The sequence below is a fragment of the Galeopterus variegatus genome, unplaced genomic scaffold (genome assembly GCF_000696425.1).
Source record: "Galeopterus variegatus unplaced genomic scaffold, G_variegatus-3.0.2 Scaffold1214, whole genome shotgun sequence".
Lineage (NCBI taxonomy): Eukaryota > Metazoa > Chordata > Mammalia > Dermoptera > Cynocephalidae > Galeopterus > Galeopterus variegatus.
This window is the reverse complement of record NW_007727325.1, coordinates 339,470-356,641: the sequence shown is the minus strand read 5'-3', so window position 1 is coordinate 356,641 and position 17,172 is coordinate 339,470. Positions and strand designations below refer to the sequence as shown.

Below are 17,172 nucleotides of genomic sequence, written 5' to 3'. Positions count from 1 at the left end.
AACAATAGAACGTACAACACCAACATGAACCCTAATGTAAACTATGGACTCACGGTGAAACAATGTGCCAGTGTAGGTCCATCAGTTGCAATAAATGTACTACTCTGGTAGGGGATATTGACAGTTAGGGAGTATGATGGTTAATTATATTTGTCAACTTGACTGAGTTAAGGGATACCCAGATAGCTAGTAAAACATTATTTCTGGGTGTGTCTATGAGGGTGTTTTCCAAAGATATTAGCATTTGAATCTGTAGACTGAGTAAAGAAAACCTACCCTCACCAATACGGGCCAACATCATCTAATACTTGAGGGTCCAAATAAAACAAAAAGGTGGAAAAGAACAAATTCCCCCTCTCTCTCCTTGAGCTGGGGCATCCATCTCCTCCTGCCCTTGGACATAGTCCTCGTGGTTCCTGGACCTTCAGACTCAGAAACTTACACCAGCACCTTCCTCTCCCAACAGTTCCTGGTTCTCAGGCCCTCAGCCTCCGACTAGAGCTACACTGTCAGCTCCCCTGGTTCTGTGGCCTTTGGTCTCAGACTGAATCGAACCACCAGCTTTCCTCAGTCTCCAGCTGACAGATGGCATATCATGGGACTTCTTGGCCTCCATAATCCCTATTGCCATAATAAATCTCCTCATACACACACACACACACACACACATATAGATATATAGTATGTATAATAGGATATATTATATAATGGGATTATATATAATTATATATAATGCATATATTATATAATAGAATTGTATATAATACGGTTTTATATATACATATATAATAGGATATATTATATAATGGGATTATATATAATTATATATAATGCATATATTATATAATAGAATTGTATATAATACGGTTTTATATATACATATATAATAGGATATATATATATATATCATGTTAGTTCTGTTTCTTTGCAGAATCCTAATACTCGGAAGTTGCACATGTGTGGTAACAGGGAATATATGGGAAATCCCTGTACTTTCTGCTCAGTTTTGCTGTGACTCTAACACTGCTCTAAAAGATAAAGTAAAATGAGCCTAGAGGACATTATATTAAGTGAAATAGGACAGGCACAGAAAGACAAATACTGCATGTTCTCATTCATATGTGGGAGATAAAAAAGATGATCTCATAGAAGCAGAGAATAGAACAGTGGTCACCAGAGGCTGGGAGAGGTGGTGGGGAGAAGCAGGCGAGGAAAGGTCGGATAATGGGTATAAAATTGTGCTTAGATGGGAGAAATAAGTTCTAGTGTTCTCTAGCACAATAGGGTAATTACAGTTAGCAATAATTTATTGTATACCTCAAAATAGCTAGAAGATTTTGAATGTTCTCAACACAGAGAAATAATAAATGTTTGAGGAGATGGAAATCTTGGTCACCAGAGGCTGGGAGAGGTGGTGGGGAGAAGCAGGCGAGGAAAGGTCGGATAATGGGTATAAAATTGTGCTTAGATGGGAGAAATAAGTTCTAGTGTTCTATAGCACAATAGGGTAATTACAGTTAGCAATAATTTATTGTATACCTCAAAATAGCTAGAAGATTTTGAATGTTCTCAACACAGAGAAATGATAAATGTTTGAGGGGATGGAAATCGTAATTATCCTGTTTTGATCATTACACATTGTAAACACGTATCGAAATATCAAATGTACCCTATAAATATAAACAATTAATATATATCAGTTTTAAAACTTAAAGAAAAAGTAAAATTTAAAATAAAACCTATATCTGATCAATATTACCAAATATGAAAAGCATTCGGGTTGATCTTTCTCAAAGAGTTTTCATTTATGAAACACTTATTCTACCTTAAAAAGCTGAAGAAATAGCTGTCAATTTCTATATTGCCATATTTTGATGAAGTTTTTGAAGAAAGTGTCAGAACAAAATTATTACTAAATTTTAGTAACACTTTAAAATTTTCCAACTCACATCACGCGTAGAATACAATCCTTCACTGTTCTTTGGACCCAAGAGTTTCTTCACGTTTTCTTTTATGTTTTCTTTTCTCTGCTGTCTGAAAATTTTCTCCTGATCACACAGAGCCATACTAAATCGTAGGTCTGGGCATGAGCTGTAATACAAAATGGATAAAGTCATGAGCAAATGTTCCCAGTAGCCTTGTTTTACATCCATCCAGCTCCCTCAGTTCCCTTGTAGCTACACTGATCTATGTTCACTGCTTCCAGTAAGCCATTTCCTAGGAAAGAACCAAAAACAAGAATAAAAAATCAGGCTATCTTAAAGCAGCATGTTCCAAGGTATGTTTTTAGGTAAAAAAGGAGTATGAGCTATTTAGCTAAAACAAACAAGCAAACATGAGAAATCACATTACGTATGATACGTGCATCACTGCAACAACTATGGGAATAAACATGACACATCACTATGCAGTTTTATATATTACAGCACTACAGATCACAAAACTGAGGTCCTGAGTGGTTAGAGTCACATAATAAATATGTGATGTACTTTCCACCATGCAACAATGCTTCACAAATAAGTCAGGTCCTATGAACTCTAAATGCTGCCTATTGAATTTTAAAATAGCAAAAAACCAAACCAAAACAAAACCACTAGCAATCTGCATTGTGGTGAGAGTAAATCCAAAATGCAGAAGTCAAGAATATCACTAATAAAATATTTTCTCTTTACCATCCATAAAATTAAGTTCTTTCCTTAGGAATGAACCAAATATAAGTCTTACATCTGTTAATTCAGTATATTTCTTCCTTGTAAAATACAGTACGAGAGAAGAGACTGTAATGTCTCTGGACTATGTTCTCTATAGTGATATTTGCTCATTACAAATAATATTTTAATTGCTACTTCTCAGAGGACAAATATAGGTAAATCACAAAAGATTAAGTATGATTAATAATGAAAAACATAAGAATAAGTATTAAATTTCACTAGCAAATTTAAGCAATACTGTAATTAAATTAACTAATATTTTTAAAAATATTTTAAATACTTATTTTCCAGTGCTGAAGAAGGTAAAATAACACTGTCATTCTCATACATTCATAATGGGAATAAGAATTAGCAAAACACTTTTGAAAAGCAATTAGGCAACTGTTGGGAAAATAAATGAAAATGGTCAGAGCTCTTCGGATGTTCAGAATCTTGCTGAGCATTTGCTGTGAATAGGTTGTGAGTGTGTGGAGTTAGTGCCCCTGTGCAGCGCCACCACCTTGGCTGGAGTTTACTGCCTTGGGCAGGTGCCGTTGTATGGATGGCCATACCTTTCCAACCTACAGCTTCCAAAGACCTGTTTGCTGGTTACCTAGCTCATAGATCTGTGTGTGAAGGGGACTGGTGACCCAGCCTGGCATGTGAAGGGTCTGTGACCCAGTCTGGAATGGACTTGAGGGGTCTTTGAGCTCCAGACACAGCCCTAGCTTTACAATTGGAGTCATCAGCAGTATTCCAACATTAGCCCTAGCTTTACAATTGGTGCTGTGAGCAGGATTCTGACAGAGCCCAAGCACTGAAATTGGTGTAGTCAGCAGGATTCTGAACAGTTAAAGGAGCCAAAAGCCCTTGGAAGAAGGAGAAAATGTGGCTACTTGTGAATATGCTGTACCCTATGGCTGAGTTAAAGGAGCCAAAAGCCCTTGGAAGAAGGAGAAAATGTGGCTACTTGTGAATATGCTGTGCCCTATGGCTGCTTTCCTGTTGACCAGGATCTGGTTGCTGCACACTGTACTGCAAGGCAGCATAGACCAGGTACTACAATGCAAAACCCCTTGGGAAGGGGAAGAAATGTGGCTGTCCTTGAGCATGTGTTGCCCGATGGCCACTTTCCTGCTGACCAGAGCCTGGCTGCTGATCACTATGCTGCAAAGTGATCGAGATTTGTGGCAGAAAGCAGAGCTGTTGGAAGCATGGATAAATGTCCTGGAGGATGACATGAAGCGACTGGCCACTCCTGCCTCTCACACCAGGGAAGATGACAAACCCAGTGATGAGCTGGGGAAAACTGTGCATCTCCAGGCATGACCTGTTGTGCATGAGAAATTGAGACAGTAAAGCAGCAGAAACAGGGAGAGCCCTTGGCTGCTACATCTATGAGACCTAGGGGTGGATGGTGTAATGCGCTTTAGAGATGAGGTAGTAAATGCATGTTGTATTTGTCTGAAGTCAAATGGCTTGAAGGGTGCCATATAAACCCAAGAAAAGAGTGCCACATGCAGATGGGCAGATGACCAAGGATGGATTCCCCTGCAGAATTTGAAGTATGTTTTCACCTGGTGAAAAGGTGGAAAAGTTAGTCTCCTTTACTACAAGCCTGTTTTGGTGGCAGCAGTTACAAAAGAGCCGCAGATATGCACAAGGGCAAGGCAGCCACTCCCTGATGGACTGAGTAAATGCAGCTGTTTGAACTGTGTGGGCAAACGCTGCAAAACTGCTGGAGACTGAGTGAATAGCTGGTATAAGCCAAGCTGACTGAGATAATTCAAAAGCCAGAGAAAAATACAAGGGTGAAATAGACAAACTGTTTGCTAAAGACATTATCTTGGTGGTGAGGCAGCCAGATGCTAAAAACCAGGACAATGGGGAAAATGCCCTAAAGGCATTTGAGAAGTTTGGGAGAGCGCCCCTCCCATCCTAGAAGGACTGAGTTGTCCCAGAGGACAGACCTGAGGTGTCATTGCCCTGGCAAACTGCTCCCTGCATCCCAGCCGCTCTGGCTGGAGCAATCCTGCCTCAGCACCTCCAAAGAAAAAAAGCCAAAAACCTTGGTGGCGTTCACATTGTGTTAAGTTTGCAGGCCAGCAGTATGTGAGAGCAGCGGAGGCATCACAGCTTCCACCTAGATCTCAGAAGATGTATGAAAAAGCCGGAGGACTCAGGTGGAGACCTGCTGCAGGGGTGGAGCCACTGCAGAGGTCATCTACGGAGAGGTGTAGAGCAGAAACATGGGGTCAAAGCCCCCACAGAGAACCCCCCACTGAGGAAATATCTAGTGGAGTCAGGATGGTGGGGCTGCCACCCGGAGCCCAGAACTATGGGGCTTCTGGCAATGTGCAGTGCTAGCCTGGAAAAGCTGCAGGCACCAGGCAGCTCAATGGTCTGCACTTGGCAGAGCTGTAGGAACGAGGTTGCCCAGTGCTTTAGGGGTCAGGTGCCCCAGTGTGCTTAATGTTTGCCCTGTTTGGGTTTTGGATTTGTTCATGGGCCTGTTTTTCCTTTCTGTTCCTCCCTTCTGGAACAGGAATGTGTACCCAGTGTCAGTCCCACTGTATCTTGGAAATTGATAAACTTGTTTTTGACTCTTTACAGGTTCACGGCTAGAAGGACTTTTGCCTTTGGTCTCAGATGAGACTTTGGACTTTGGACTTTTGAGTTGGTGCTACAACAAGCTAAAGACTTTTGGGACTGGGATGGAATGTGTAATATGTGAATGTAAGGGTCGTTATCCTCATTAAGGGAACGTTGTGGAAGATTCTGAATGTGTAGATTATATGGTAAGGGACCCTGAAAAGGTGGATTGTTGGGAAAAAATAGGAAAATGGTCAGGGCCAAACAGATGTTCAGAATCTTGCTGAGCATTTGCTGTGAATAGGTTGTGAGAGGGCAGAGTTAATGCACCTGCACAGCACCACCACCTTGGCTAGAGTTTACTGCCTCAGGCTGCCACGGCCAGCGGCCATGCCTTTCCAACCTATGGCTTCCAAGGAACAGTTTGCTGGTTACCTACCTCATAGACCTGCGTGCAAAAGGGTCTGGTGACCCAGCCTGGCATTTGAGGGGTCTGGTGATCCAGCCTGGCATGTGAAGGGTCTGTGACCCAGTCTGGAATGGGCTTGAGGGGTCTGTGAGCTCCAGACCCAGCCCTAGCTTTACAACTGGAGTCATCGGCAGGATTCTGACATTTGCCCTAGCTTTACAATTGGTGCTGCAAGCAGGATTCCAAAAGAGCCCGAGTGCTGCAGCAACAAATACCAAAAATAATTAAAATGCGCCCTCTCTTTGGCCTAGTAATCCTACTTCTGGATAGCTACTTTAAGAGAAGTTACCGCAACTTCTGAAAAAATCATTTAACCATGTTATCCAACAATAAAGAAATGGTCATTAAATTATAGTATATAAAACTATTGGGTTATGCAGCTATTAAATTTGGTTATTTTGAAAATTATGTAATGGGGAAAAAGTGAATAAAATAATGAACTAGCATTTTTAAGTCTAGTGTGGGCTACACTCCTTTTATATTATTATTATTTATTATGATATATTTGGATAGGTAACTTCTAACCACTTTAAGAAGGAAAAGTCTCACCTGTACAGTTGTCTCTGTAAATCTTCCTCAGCTTTATTTCATTTTTGGTCCTCAAGGGTAATCACTACCCTAAATTTAGTCTTTATCATTTAATGTATGTCTTTATAATTTTACAATACACATATTTATGTCCCTAAATAATATAGAGGGTCATTTTGTAGGTTTTTAATTTTGTTATAAAAGCTATCAATGCAAATTAATTCTTCTCATTTAACATTTGGTTTTTGAGAATCGTCTTTGTTTACATAAATAAAAGTAATTCAAACACTTTTACTATTGTGGAGCACTTTCATTATATGAATATACCATACTTTATCCATGAACATTGAGGTTACTTTCAATTTTTTGTAAGCTACAAACTGAACTACTGAACCACTTTACACATGTGAGGTACATGTGTAAAATTTGCCTGTAATTTATACTCTTTAGAAAGAACATCCTATTTAATCATCACAACAGGTATGCTTATAAGGCACTCTTATTTTACAGATGAGTAAAAAGTGATTAGAAATCTGTCAGCTGTTAACATAATTAGTAGATTTATGTCTAAGACTTCTTATTCTAGAACCCTTGGTTTTTGTAGTATCCTATGCTGTAATATGCTATTTTTAAAAAAGAATCATGATCAGTGTAACAAACCTAGATGTTTAGAAGATATCACTAAAAAAAATCTAGAAGAAAATTTTAAAAATTCTGAATAATTTTATAAATATAATAATAGAATTATGGTTCACTTATTTCCTGTTTTATATATTATTTTTAACTTTCTAATTAATTTTCTTTCTTGATTTTATATTATATTTAATGAAAGACATTACATGAAAAATTTTTCTTTGAAGAAAATCGTTTCTCATTGAAAAAAAATTTCCATTCTAGAGTCAAAACATAAATTAACATATAAAAATAGGGTGTGATTAAAGTTCATTATAAAGACATAGAAAATTTCTTCTAGATGGATATATATTATTTAGCTAAGTTTTTCTACATTTTTTAATGACTGTTTCATTGTTAAAGCCCATTATTTAATACAATATGGTCCTAATTACCTCAATGAAGACCATTTCTCATTAAAACAAACAGCACATTATTTCCATAGTTAGTCAAATAAGAGAAATATTTCTAATCTCATACCAAAGTATTACTTTTAATCAAGAATCAAGTTAATGCAAAATAATGCAACACAGTAACTTGGACTGTCCTTTGATATTCGCTGACATACATTGAGAGGCTGTGGAATGTACACCAATCATTTACTAAGTCAAATCAAATGTTCCAGGAATCAAAATATGATATTAAGAGAGAAAAATGCCTAAATCCATTGTCATCCAGTTTGCAAATCACAAGATATGTGATCGTTGAATTAATTTGTGTGGTGTTTATATAAAATAGGTACTAGTTACTTTGGCAAAATCAACTTCAACAGGGGAGTTCACAGAGATGCAGAGAGATTTATAGAGGTGGGATCTACTGAACTCCACTAGATCAGAAATCAGCCGGATCAAGGCAGACCTGGCTCCCCTAAGAGTCACCATTTGAAAATAAATAAATAATTTCATTGTTGAGGCTGCTTCATTTTTGGAGGCCACTTTTAGGGCAACATTCTTCATGGTACTTTATCATTTGTAGACCTGCTGATCACTACATACAGAATTAGTCTCTATTTTCACTTTTTCCTCTTTATATAAAATTATTATAGTTTCCTGTTCATGTCACTTTCACATTTTTGAATATCAGAATCAACAATGGGAAACAGGCTTAAACAACTGCATTCATTTCTATGGGAATAGATAGATGAGGGTATATCAAAAAGTTGATGGAAAGATTGATATTATCTTTCAATTTTATTTTTCCACAAAAACAATATTTAAAAAAAAAAGTTTTCTCATATAACTAGAGCAAGGGCCTTTTCAAACTTAACTGATATCTATTATTTAACCACTAAACTACTGGAAGACTAAGCAAAAAATATGAAAATATGAGAACAATAAATATAAGAAAATTACAGTCTTTAAAATGTTGTAGCTATTAACAGATAACTAAAGAAAAGCAAAGTAAACTTAATGCACTTTTATATATTCAAAGCTGTCAGAATTATTTCATATATAAAAAGTATACAATTTAACAAAATAAATCAGTGGATCACTCACAATATCTTCCACCTAACTAAATAAATGCACTTACCAAACTTCAAGAGACATTTCCAGAATCATTTCAGTGACCTGAAAAAAAGATACATTAATCAGATTAGGTCATAAAATGCATGTGCATTTTACTTTATGAAAACAAAATCAAATAAATTTTGTGCCAGATTTTTAACTAAAAAAAAAAAGGAAAGGAAAAACACACTAAAAATAAAAGTTACACATCTCCATGAAGAACATAAACTATAGGAGCATTTCAGTAAGTAGTTTTTTGCTATTTTCTATGATATAAATCTACTGAGTAAGTTATTTTAATAAACGTAAGATTGCCTCTGCATGGTTGTTTTCCTCCTTCACTAAAATGATGTAGTTCAGTCCCACAATTACTACTCATGAAACAGAAAATGTGCTCAAGATATAAAAACTACTAAGATGTTAAGTCTGTTATTGAGGAACTGCCTCGGGCTGCAAAATCAGAGGCTGTAATGGCCGAGAGGTTAAAGAAAGTCTGGGTGAGAGTTCACACGTGCACATTTGCAACAAGTGCAGCTGCAGTCAACTGGAAGCTGAAACCCATCCACTGTGAGCAGCAGGGTCAAGGCCTCAGCCAACTAGGGTTAGTTCAGAAAACATCTAATAATGGGATTCGGGGGCTTGGGATTCTATTTTTTCAACACTATTTAAACCAACCAAACATATCACAGAGTTGCACTTTGCCAATGAGACAATTTTGGTTTAATGGAAAAGAGAGTGTGACTAATATTCACAGAGCAAAGGGCTAGTAAGAGATGTCTTTCCAGAGACTATAAATCTGTTGTATAGAAAAACCTTCTCAATACTCTCCCTGGCATTTGTAATGAATTAGATTTTTATGAGAACCAAGTAAGAACATGCTTCGAAAGCTGCTGTAAAATTGTAAGATGGTGCTATTATTTTTATTATATTAGCTACCATAGAACAGAGATTGAAATTTTTCAGTAACTTTAAGTAGAACTGAACTAAGATATGCTTCTTGAAATATGAAGAGGATATTTTTAGAACCAATATAAAATGCTATAGATTTAGATGTATTATCTTTTGAGTTTCAGGGGATGGAAAAAAACTACAAGGAACTTTCCAAAAGGTTAAAATAAGTTCATAAATGATTCTCAGTACCGCCTTTTATGAGTAAGCAAAAGGTATTGAAATCATCTGTACAAAAATTTGCCTCTCCCAGTAAACTGTAAGTACTCTCTTATATAGGTTTCTATTACTAGATCATTGCACAGCATTAGGCATACAACAGATAATAAATATTTGCACAATATTTACTGTGCATGTGTATGTGAGGAGGAGCACATCAGGCAATCTTCATCTGTCAGGAAATATCTCATTGCTACTAGAGATAAAATCATGGGATAGTCTGACCCAGACAGCAGTTCCTCCATAGGGAATTCTATGAATCTTTATTCATCAAAGCAGCATATAAATATTACTCTTAAAGTTAATAAAGTAATTAAGGATCCCAGTAAAAATGGAATTTACATGCCCAGATGAACAGTAGTTCAGTTATGTCAAAAGACTGATTGGCTACAACACACTTAATGCAACTGCAGTCTATTCTATCAATAGAACCACTTCTCAGACCACATCCCAAAACACTGTCTATTCCTCATTTCAAAATTTCAGTCGGAGTCTTCCCCAAAGAGGACTTGGAAAACATTTTATATTGAGTGAGGTTACTTTGGATAGCTAGTTGAGAAAAAAAAACAGAAACAAAAAAAAACATGAGCAAAACATGGTCTGTTTTGTTTTTTTTTTTTTCACAAAATACATGAAAGCTGCCATTAAAATGACATTTGACTTAACTTTTTTTTTATCTCTACAGGGCAAAGCCACCATGGGTGAATGGAAACTATATGAACAATATTACAAGTCAATATGGAAAGATTCAAAGCCAGAAGAGGCTTCCTATTTCCAAGTGCAATCTCATGACAAAAAGTGTTCAGGAATCAGCTGGCTTCCCAACTGTTAGGTCCCTAAGCAATTTATAAATTATATATTAAAATATCCAATGTTTTGCACATCCAATGCCTATTTGTCCTGAAAACTTAATAGATAAAAGGAAAATCAACCCAAACTGTATTTATAGTCATATTCGTCTTCTCCATAAGAATGTCCTCTCTGTACAACAACATTTCTTGACTAAGACATTCATGAACCTAGATAGACTGACCAGACTCTTCAAATAAAGGTAGGATAAAAGAAGAGAAGCAACAGGATTTTTCTGCCTTTTGAATGTGACAGGCTATGTGGCTGTGGCTCTTGTCACATGGATTGGAATCCTCACTTCCACATATTGTCCAAGAGGATCACCCACAGTCAGGAAGAAATTTTAAACTCTCCTGCTCGGTGCACTATGTTCAGACATGCTATGAAGCCTGACATTCACAATCTCTCCACACCTTCTACCTGGAACATGTCATTCAGATAAAATAGCCACAAAAATATGTACTTCCTATGAGGCATTTACAATTACTGTAAACTTCTTCCCACACACTGTATAAAGCATCTCTGTATTACAGGCTTTCACATTGCTGGCGTTATCAGGGCAATTAGAAAGAACGGTGACCAAATCGCCCAGGCTCTGCCCAACCCCAAAATACTCAACTAGGAGTCAGAAGAAACTAAAAGAACTCTACCTTTTTCTAGGAATTAGAAAGGTAAACAGTAAGCTGTACCCATTACACATTCTTAAGCAATAATTTCTTCTTTGAACTCTAAAGGGAAAAGCAATTTTAGATGCTTATGATTGGAGATGTTCAGTTGTGTGAGAGTGGGAAAAACTAGAAGAGAGAAACTATTTTAAATAAGCTATTTGAGACTTTAAAATAATTTTTAAAGTATATAACCCACTAATGCTCTTGAAAATTTTCCAAGGTCATTTTGAAATAATTATGCTAAAGCAACAAGCTTAGTGTCTGGCAATAAGGAGTTCCTTTAAAATCATTACTACAAAAAAGATGCACACAGTCAAATAATTTGGAACTTGAGAATTTATTCTTATTAATAAAAAGTTCTTCAAATATGCCACGTATTCTCTTATATAGCCCAATATTGATGTTTACTTTCAATAAAACACTGTTTTGAATTCTGATCCTTCTTGACCCAATTTACTCTTTTTTCTCTAGGTAGAAATAAACAGTAACTGATCACCAAGTTGATTCAATAGGTGTTCACATCTCTCAAGGGAATTACATAATATTTTCTGCTTTATCTGTATTTACCTGAACTATGCAAGGTAATAAATTGATATTGAAAAAAAAAATGAGTCATTGTTACTAAGAGTCACATTTTGTACACTGTTACTCCATCCTGTAAAGAAAGAATAAACGTGGATCTGACAAAGACACAATTCAAGTGTAGAGCAGAAGTTACAACCCCACCAATGCAAACTAGATAACATCTACATAAATTTTACATGTTTAAATAGTGTATATATGTATCAAAACATCAGACTGTACCCCAAGAGCATGTACAATTACAATGTGTCAATTAAAATAAATAATTTTTTTTTTTTTTTTTTTTTTTTAAAGGATGACCGGTAAGGGGATCTCAACCCTTGGCCTGGTGTTGTCAGCACCACGCTCAGCCAGTGAGCAAACCGGCCATCCCTATATAGGATCCGAACCCGTGGCCTTGGTGTTATCAGCACCGCACTCTCCCGAGTGAGCCACGGGCCGGCCCAAAAATAAATAAATTTTTAAAAATCAAATGGAATACTGATAAAATCATTTTTTAAAATTCTCAATTTTTTGATAAAACAAAATTAGTATTTACTACCAGGACATTTCATCTATTACCCAAGAATTCAGTATAATTGTGCCCCCCCAAAAATGAGCCAGACAGTCTCAAAAAATTTTGAAAGATATAAAAATACTGTAATTTCCCTGAAGCCATGTTTCATTCTATCACAGTTTCCTCCTTACATTTGTTGATAATCACACATTTCTTATATTCACGTCCTTTTCCATACATGGACATCAGTGGAAATTCTGAAGAGCTGTGTAATCATTAGCTTTCATGCAACAAACAGGATTTCCTAGGGCACTTCTACCAAACCACCCCCTCCCCACTATCTCTTTTTCTCCAAATGGGAATCCCTCAGACTCTCTAGCTTTTCTCTTTTAAACTTCATTTACTTTCATTACTCCTATCTGAGCACTTCCCAGGTTTTCGTCACTTCTTGTAAGTGCATTCATTCGTTCATTCATACAAAAATGATTCACGTGCCTAATGTGTGCCAGGCTGGGTATGTAATGGTAAGTAAGTTGAATATGTTCTACTCCACGATAGAACTTACAATCCAACAGGGGACCTCCAAGAATGCAAGAGCATTCTAAGATGCCCTATAATTTAAAAGTTATAAATTGTAGAAGTGTCAAAAATAGACTTAAGTTTCCATTTCTAGTAGCCCAAAATAAAAATGCATTCTCTGTTAAAGCCAGGAATTGCTCAACCCACATTTGAATTCTGCCCTGCATCAATACCTGATGGTCTTCACATCTTAGCCAAAGACCTCCCAAATTACTCACAAAATTACAAAGTGGTCTTGTTTTCCTTGCAAATTCCACTTTGTCTCATCAACTTACCTAAATTGTAGTCTTTTTCTTCACACATCAATACATAGTTTTCCAATGAAATCATCCTGATCCTAACTTAACATTCTGAACTCACCATCAAGATTCCCTTTTTATTTTTAAGCATTGCCACTATCTCTTCTACAGAACTGCCTCATTCATTTTCAAGTCGCATGAATAAGCATGAATAAGCAACAATCAAAGAAAGCAGACAAAATGACAGATGCCACCGGAGCCATGAGACATGGCTGATTTAAAACAATAATACTAACTTCTAAATAAAGGCGGTAAATTAAAACAGTGTAAACTTAGAGGCTACCTACCTCAAAGTATTGGTCAAAACAAACTAATTTCATCCAGAAAAATAAAGTATAATCTTCCTCTGTTTTACCACAAAAAAAGTAGCATTTTCACGGTTCTTTTTAAGTGGGCTACTTTGTTTACACAAAACACAGTATATGCTGAAGATTCTATACTTTTTCACTTTAAAATGAGTTACTGTAACCTGAAGCCACATTTGATATACTCAGCAATGACTAACTACAATATTCTGACCTATCTTGAAACTAATATCACAAAACTTATAAGCTCTACCTATATTTAAATAACAAGTTTGTTTTGGTCAGTAAGTTCAAGCAAATAAGTAAGTTTAGTATACAGTTAAATCAGTTTCATGGAGCACATCACATATGTTTAGTTAAATCTGATCAGCTACAATGAGAATATCTACGATGTATTTAGTGCTTACTGGGCCAGACACTGTTTTAATACATTCTTCAACCATAACTGCAATCCTAAGAGGTAGGTACTATAAGTAACCCTGTTTTATAGATGAGGATGCATGACAAAGAGAGAAAAAATAACATGCCCAACATCACACAGTCCTTAAGAAGCAGATCATGATTCCCAGCCCAGGCAGTGTAGCTGACTGATTCTGAGCCTGGGGTCAAAAGCCTCAGGTTGCAGAAGCTTCTCTCAAATGACAACTCTGATGCTCTCTAAGTTTTTGATTCCAACAAACACCGGCCTAACTCAGATTTCATAAATGCCAGCAAGAAAACAAAAACTGGAACCCAGCCCTAAGATTGACTTTCTCCTCGAAAAAAGGTTCTAAAATTGAGTTGAGTGATAGCCAGTCTAGAAGAGCTGAATCCACTGTAAATTACTGCTTTGCAACTTTAGCTCATTCTCACTGCTACTAAGCAATCACTGTATTTAATCTTATTGATGCATTAAAGCTGTTGCTACACTTACTTTCCTCAAGTCACCCTGCATTACCCACTGTAGTCACTTTCCATAGAAGCAGTCTGCTGTAAGCTGCATCAGCATATTTGTTTTCAATATCAACATTCTATGCCTCTTTGCTTACTTTTTGCTTGCTAATGCAAAGCCAAAAAAAAGAAAAGAAAAAATTAGGAGGAAAAGCCAAACCCTGTTTGTCCTCAGTTCCCCATTACTAGGTCAGAAACCTTCTGTGACACACTGCTGTCAGTAAGATAACATCCAAATTCCTACAAATTCCTCACATTTAAGCTCCGCTATGGTCTGATTCCAATGTACCTGTTCTTCCTCCATGCATGAATGCTCTGCTCCCATTAAACTCGTCTAGACATGGTCCCCTGATTACGCTCTGTCCTTTTTAGTCCCATGCCTTCGATCGGGCTGTTTGTTCTCTGGACCAGGATGGCTTCCACCCCTTTAGTGACCCAACTGCCCCAACCACAGCCTTCCTTTTAAGACAAGCCTAAGCCACTGATGTCCAGTGTAATGTACAACGATCTGTACCCGCACCCCACCGTTGACTCTCTGACCATATCTCCTACCACCCTCCCTACTCCTACTCTCTCTAGTTTCTTTGTGCTCCAGCCACTCTCTCGTCCTTGTGGTTACTGAGCATGCCAGGCAAACTTTGCTTCAGGGCCTGTCAACTTGGAGTGCCTTCTGCCCTCACATGTCTTCAGAGATGCCTTTCTTAGCCACATTTTTGGAATTGGATTTGTGACCACTTCACACACATATGCACACATACTCCCCCATTCTCCTTCCATGGTTTATTTAACACTTGTCATTAGCATCATCTAGCAGAATATATCTTCTACTTATTTACCTTGCTTTTTGTCTATGTTCCTAAGTAGAATGCAAGTTCCTCAAGGGTAGGGATTCTTGTTTGTTTTTTTCACTGCAGCACAGGCAATGCCTAAAGTGTATCTGCCACACAGTGAGTGCTCAACAGCTATTTGCAAAATGAATGAATGAATGAATGAACGAATGATTTCTCCTTTTCAGTCTCACTGCACATATTGCCTGAACTATTCATTTGGCACTTAAAATGATCACATGAAAATACTGAACTCTGATTAATGATAAGTCAAAGTGTTTAGGGGTAAAGCATACTGTTGTCTGCCACTTGCTTTTAAATGCATCAAAAAAGTAAGATGGTTTAATAGATGGAGAGATAAATGTGCGGCAAAGCACATAGAGCAAAGTGTTAATTACAGAGTCTGTGTGGCGGTTAGATGGGTGTTCATGGTACAAATCTTCCAACTTTTTAAGTTTGAAAAATTTTATGATAAAATTTGGAGAAAATATTATAATGCTTTCGAGAGGCTGTCTGTAACTATACAAACTTCAGTTGCTTATCAACTGTTCTCTATCACATCCTTTTATTTTTTTCTCATATTATTTATCACAAGCTGACGTTGTGTTGACGATTCTTTGGCTTATCGTTGCCTGTTTACCTTCCCTATGGAATGCAAGCTCCTTGGGAACCAGGGTATTGTCTACCATGTCCTCTGCTGTTTGCCCACCACCTAGAATATTTCCTGGAAGACAACAGGTGTTTAATAGATAACTCCTTAGGTAAGCAAATCAATGAACAGATGCCTCATGATACTGCTTATCACATTACTTATCAGTTTATACATGAATGTCGATTTTTCAAACGGATTCTTAGTTCCTTTAAAGAGTAACTTTTTGCAGCTTTCTTATAACTTAGCAACGTTTTAGGAGCAAAATAAAGGCTCTCATTCTTCTCGTAATAATAAATAACACAACCCATTGACAGATCAGTATTTTAAAATTAAATACTATTATATAATTAAATATTTTTATTCTTGCATTATTATTATTTCGCTTCTACATATGTAAAATGGGAAGAATTAAAAGCTTTTGGCTGAAGATGGCAAAATGAAAATCAGGTATTCTTTCTAAATCATCGAATTTTATAAATTAGAAGGGAGCTTAGAAATAGTTTAATCTAAACCATCACTTTAGAGGTAGAGAAAATAAGACTCAGAAAGAAAGAATGAAAACTCAAACATTCTGAAGAGAGATTAGTGACAGAGAGAAAATGGACGTCTGGTCTCCCAGTGCCCAGTTCTAGCCTGAGTGGGTAGAGGGGGCCCCTGAGAATCTGCTGATCTCTGTTTGGAGGCTCTGCTGTTTCTCCAGCTGTCTCCTGGCCACAGAAATCACTCTATGTTGACTCAGTATTAACTTTTGGATGAAAAAAAGTTTGAAGGAGTTTTTGCTAATAATGTCTTGGCTTGAAGCATTTGTTCTTTCTCCACCAAATCCAAGTGTTCTTTTTATTACACCAGACTGTCCTAGCCATCTTCAAGGTTTAAGTGTCTTCTCTCTCATTGTCCCTTACCACCTGATCTCTCCTACAACCTCTGTAAATGTTGCAGAAAGAAGACCAGCCTCCTTGGAAAGACGGGGATTCAGAGATGAGGACAGCCTGGATGGCTCCCACAGGACACCCCACATGACCTAGACAACAAATGGGGGACTCTCTACATGGCCATCATCAGGCACTTACTGTTCTCCCAACTATGACCACAGTGCAACTCAAAGGCTTCCGTTCAGATAAAAACTGCAAAGGACTATTGAAAACAGAGTAATGAAGAAAAGCTGTTTGGCCAACTGTTTTCTCAGACACACAAAAGAAAGTAATTACATAACCTACTTTAAATTCAGGAATGTGGAAAGCTTTGGTAGAGCCCCAGGGTTACACACATAACCACAGGAAATGACAGAAGAAGAGGAAGTGAATTTTTTCCACAATATCTTCTCTTATAAGCAGTCTTTAGGTCATGGACTGAAGTGCAGGG

At 37.1% G+C, this 17,172-nt stretch overlaps 1 protein-coding gene across 1 annotated transcript in view; it reads right to left on the bottom strand.

The window, feature by feature from the left end:
* PLA2G4A (phospholipase A2, group IVA (cytosolic, calcium-dependent)) overlaps positions 1-17,172 on the bottom strand; it is a 127,442-nt gene that overhangs the window by 68,814 nt on the left and 41,456 nt on the right. Inside the window, exons 4-5 of the mRNA XM_008575596.1 lie at positions 8,482-8,519; positions 1,950-2,091 (exon numbers count right to left, since the gene is read on the bottom strand). Of these exons, the coding sequence (XP_008573818.1) occupies positions 1,950-2,091; positions 8,482-8,519 (180 nt within the window). The remainder of the gene's footprint in view (positions 1-1,949; positions 2,092-8,481; positions 8,520-17,172) is intronic.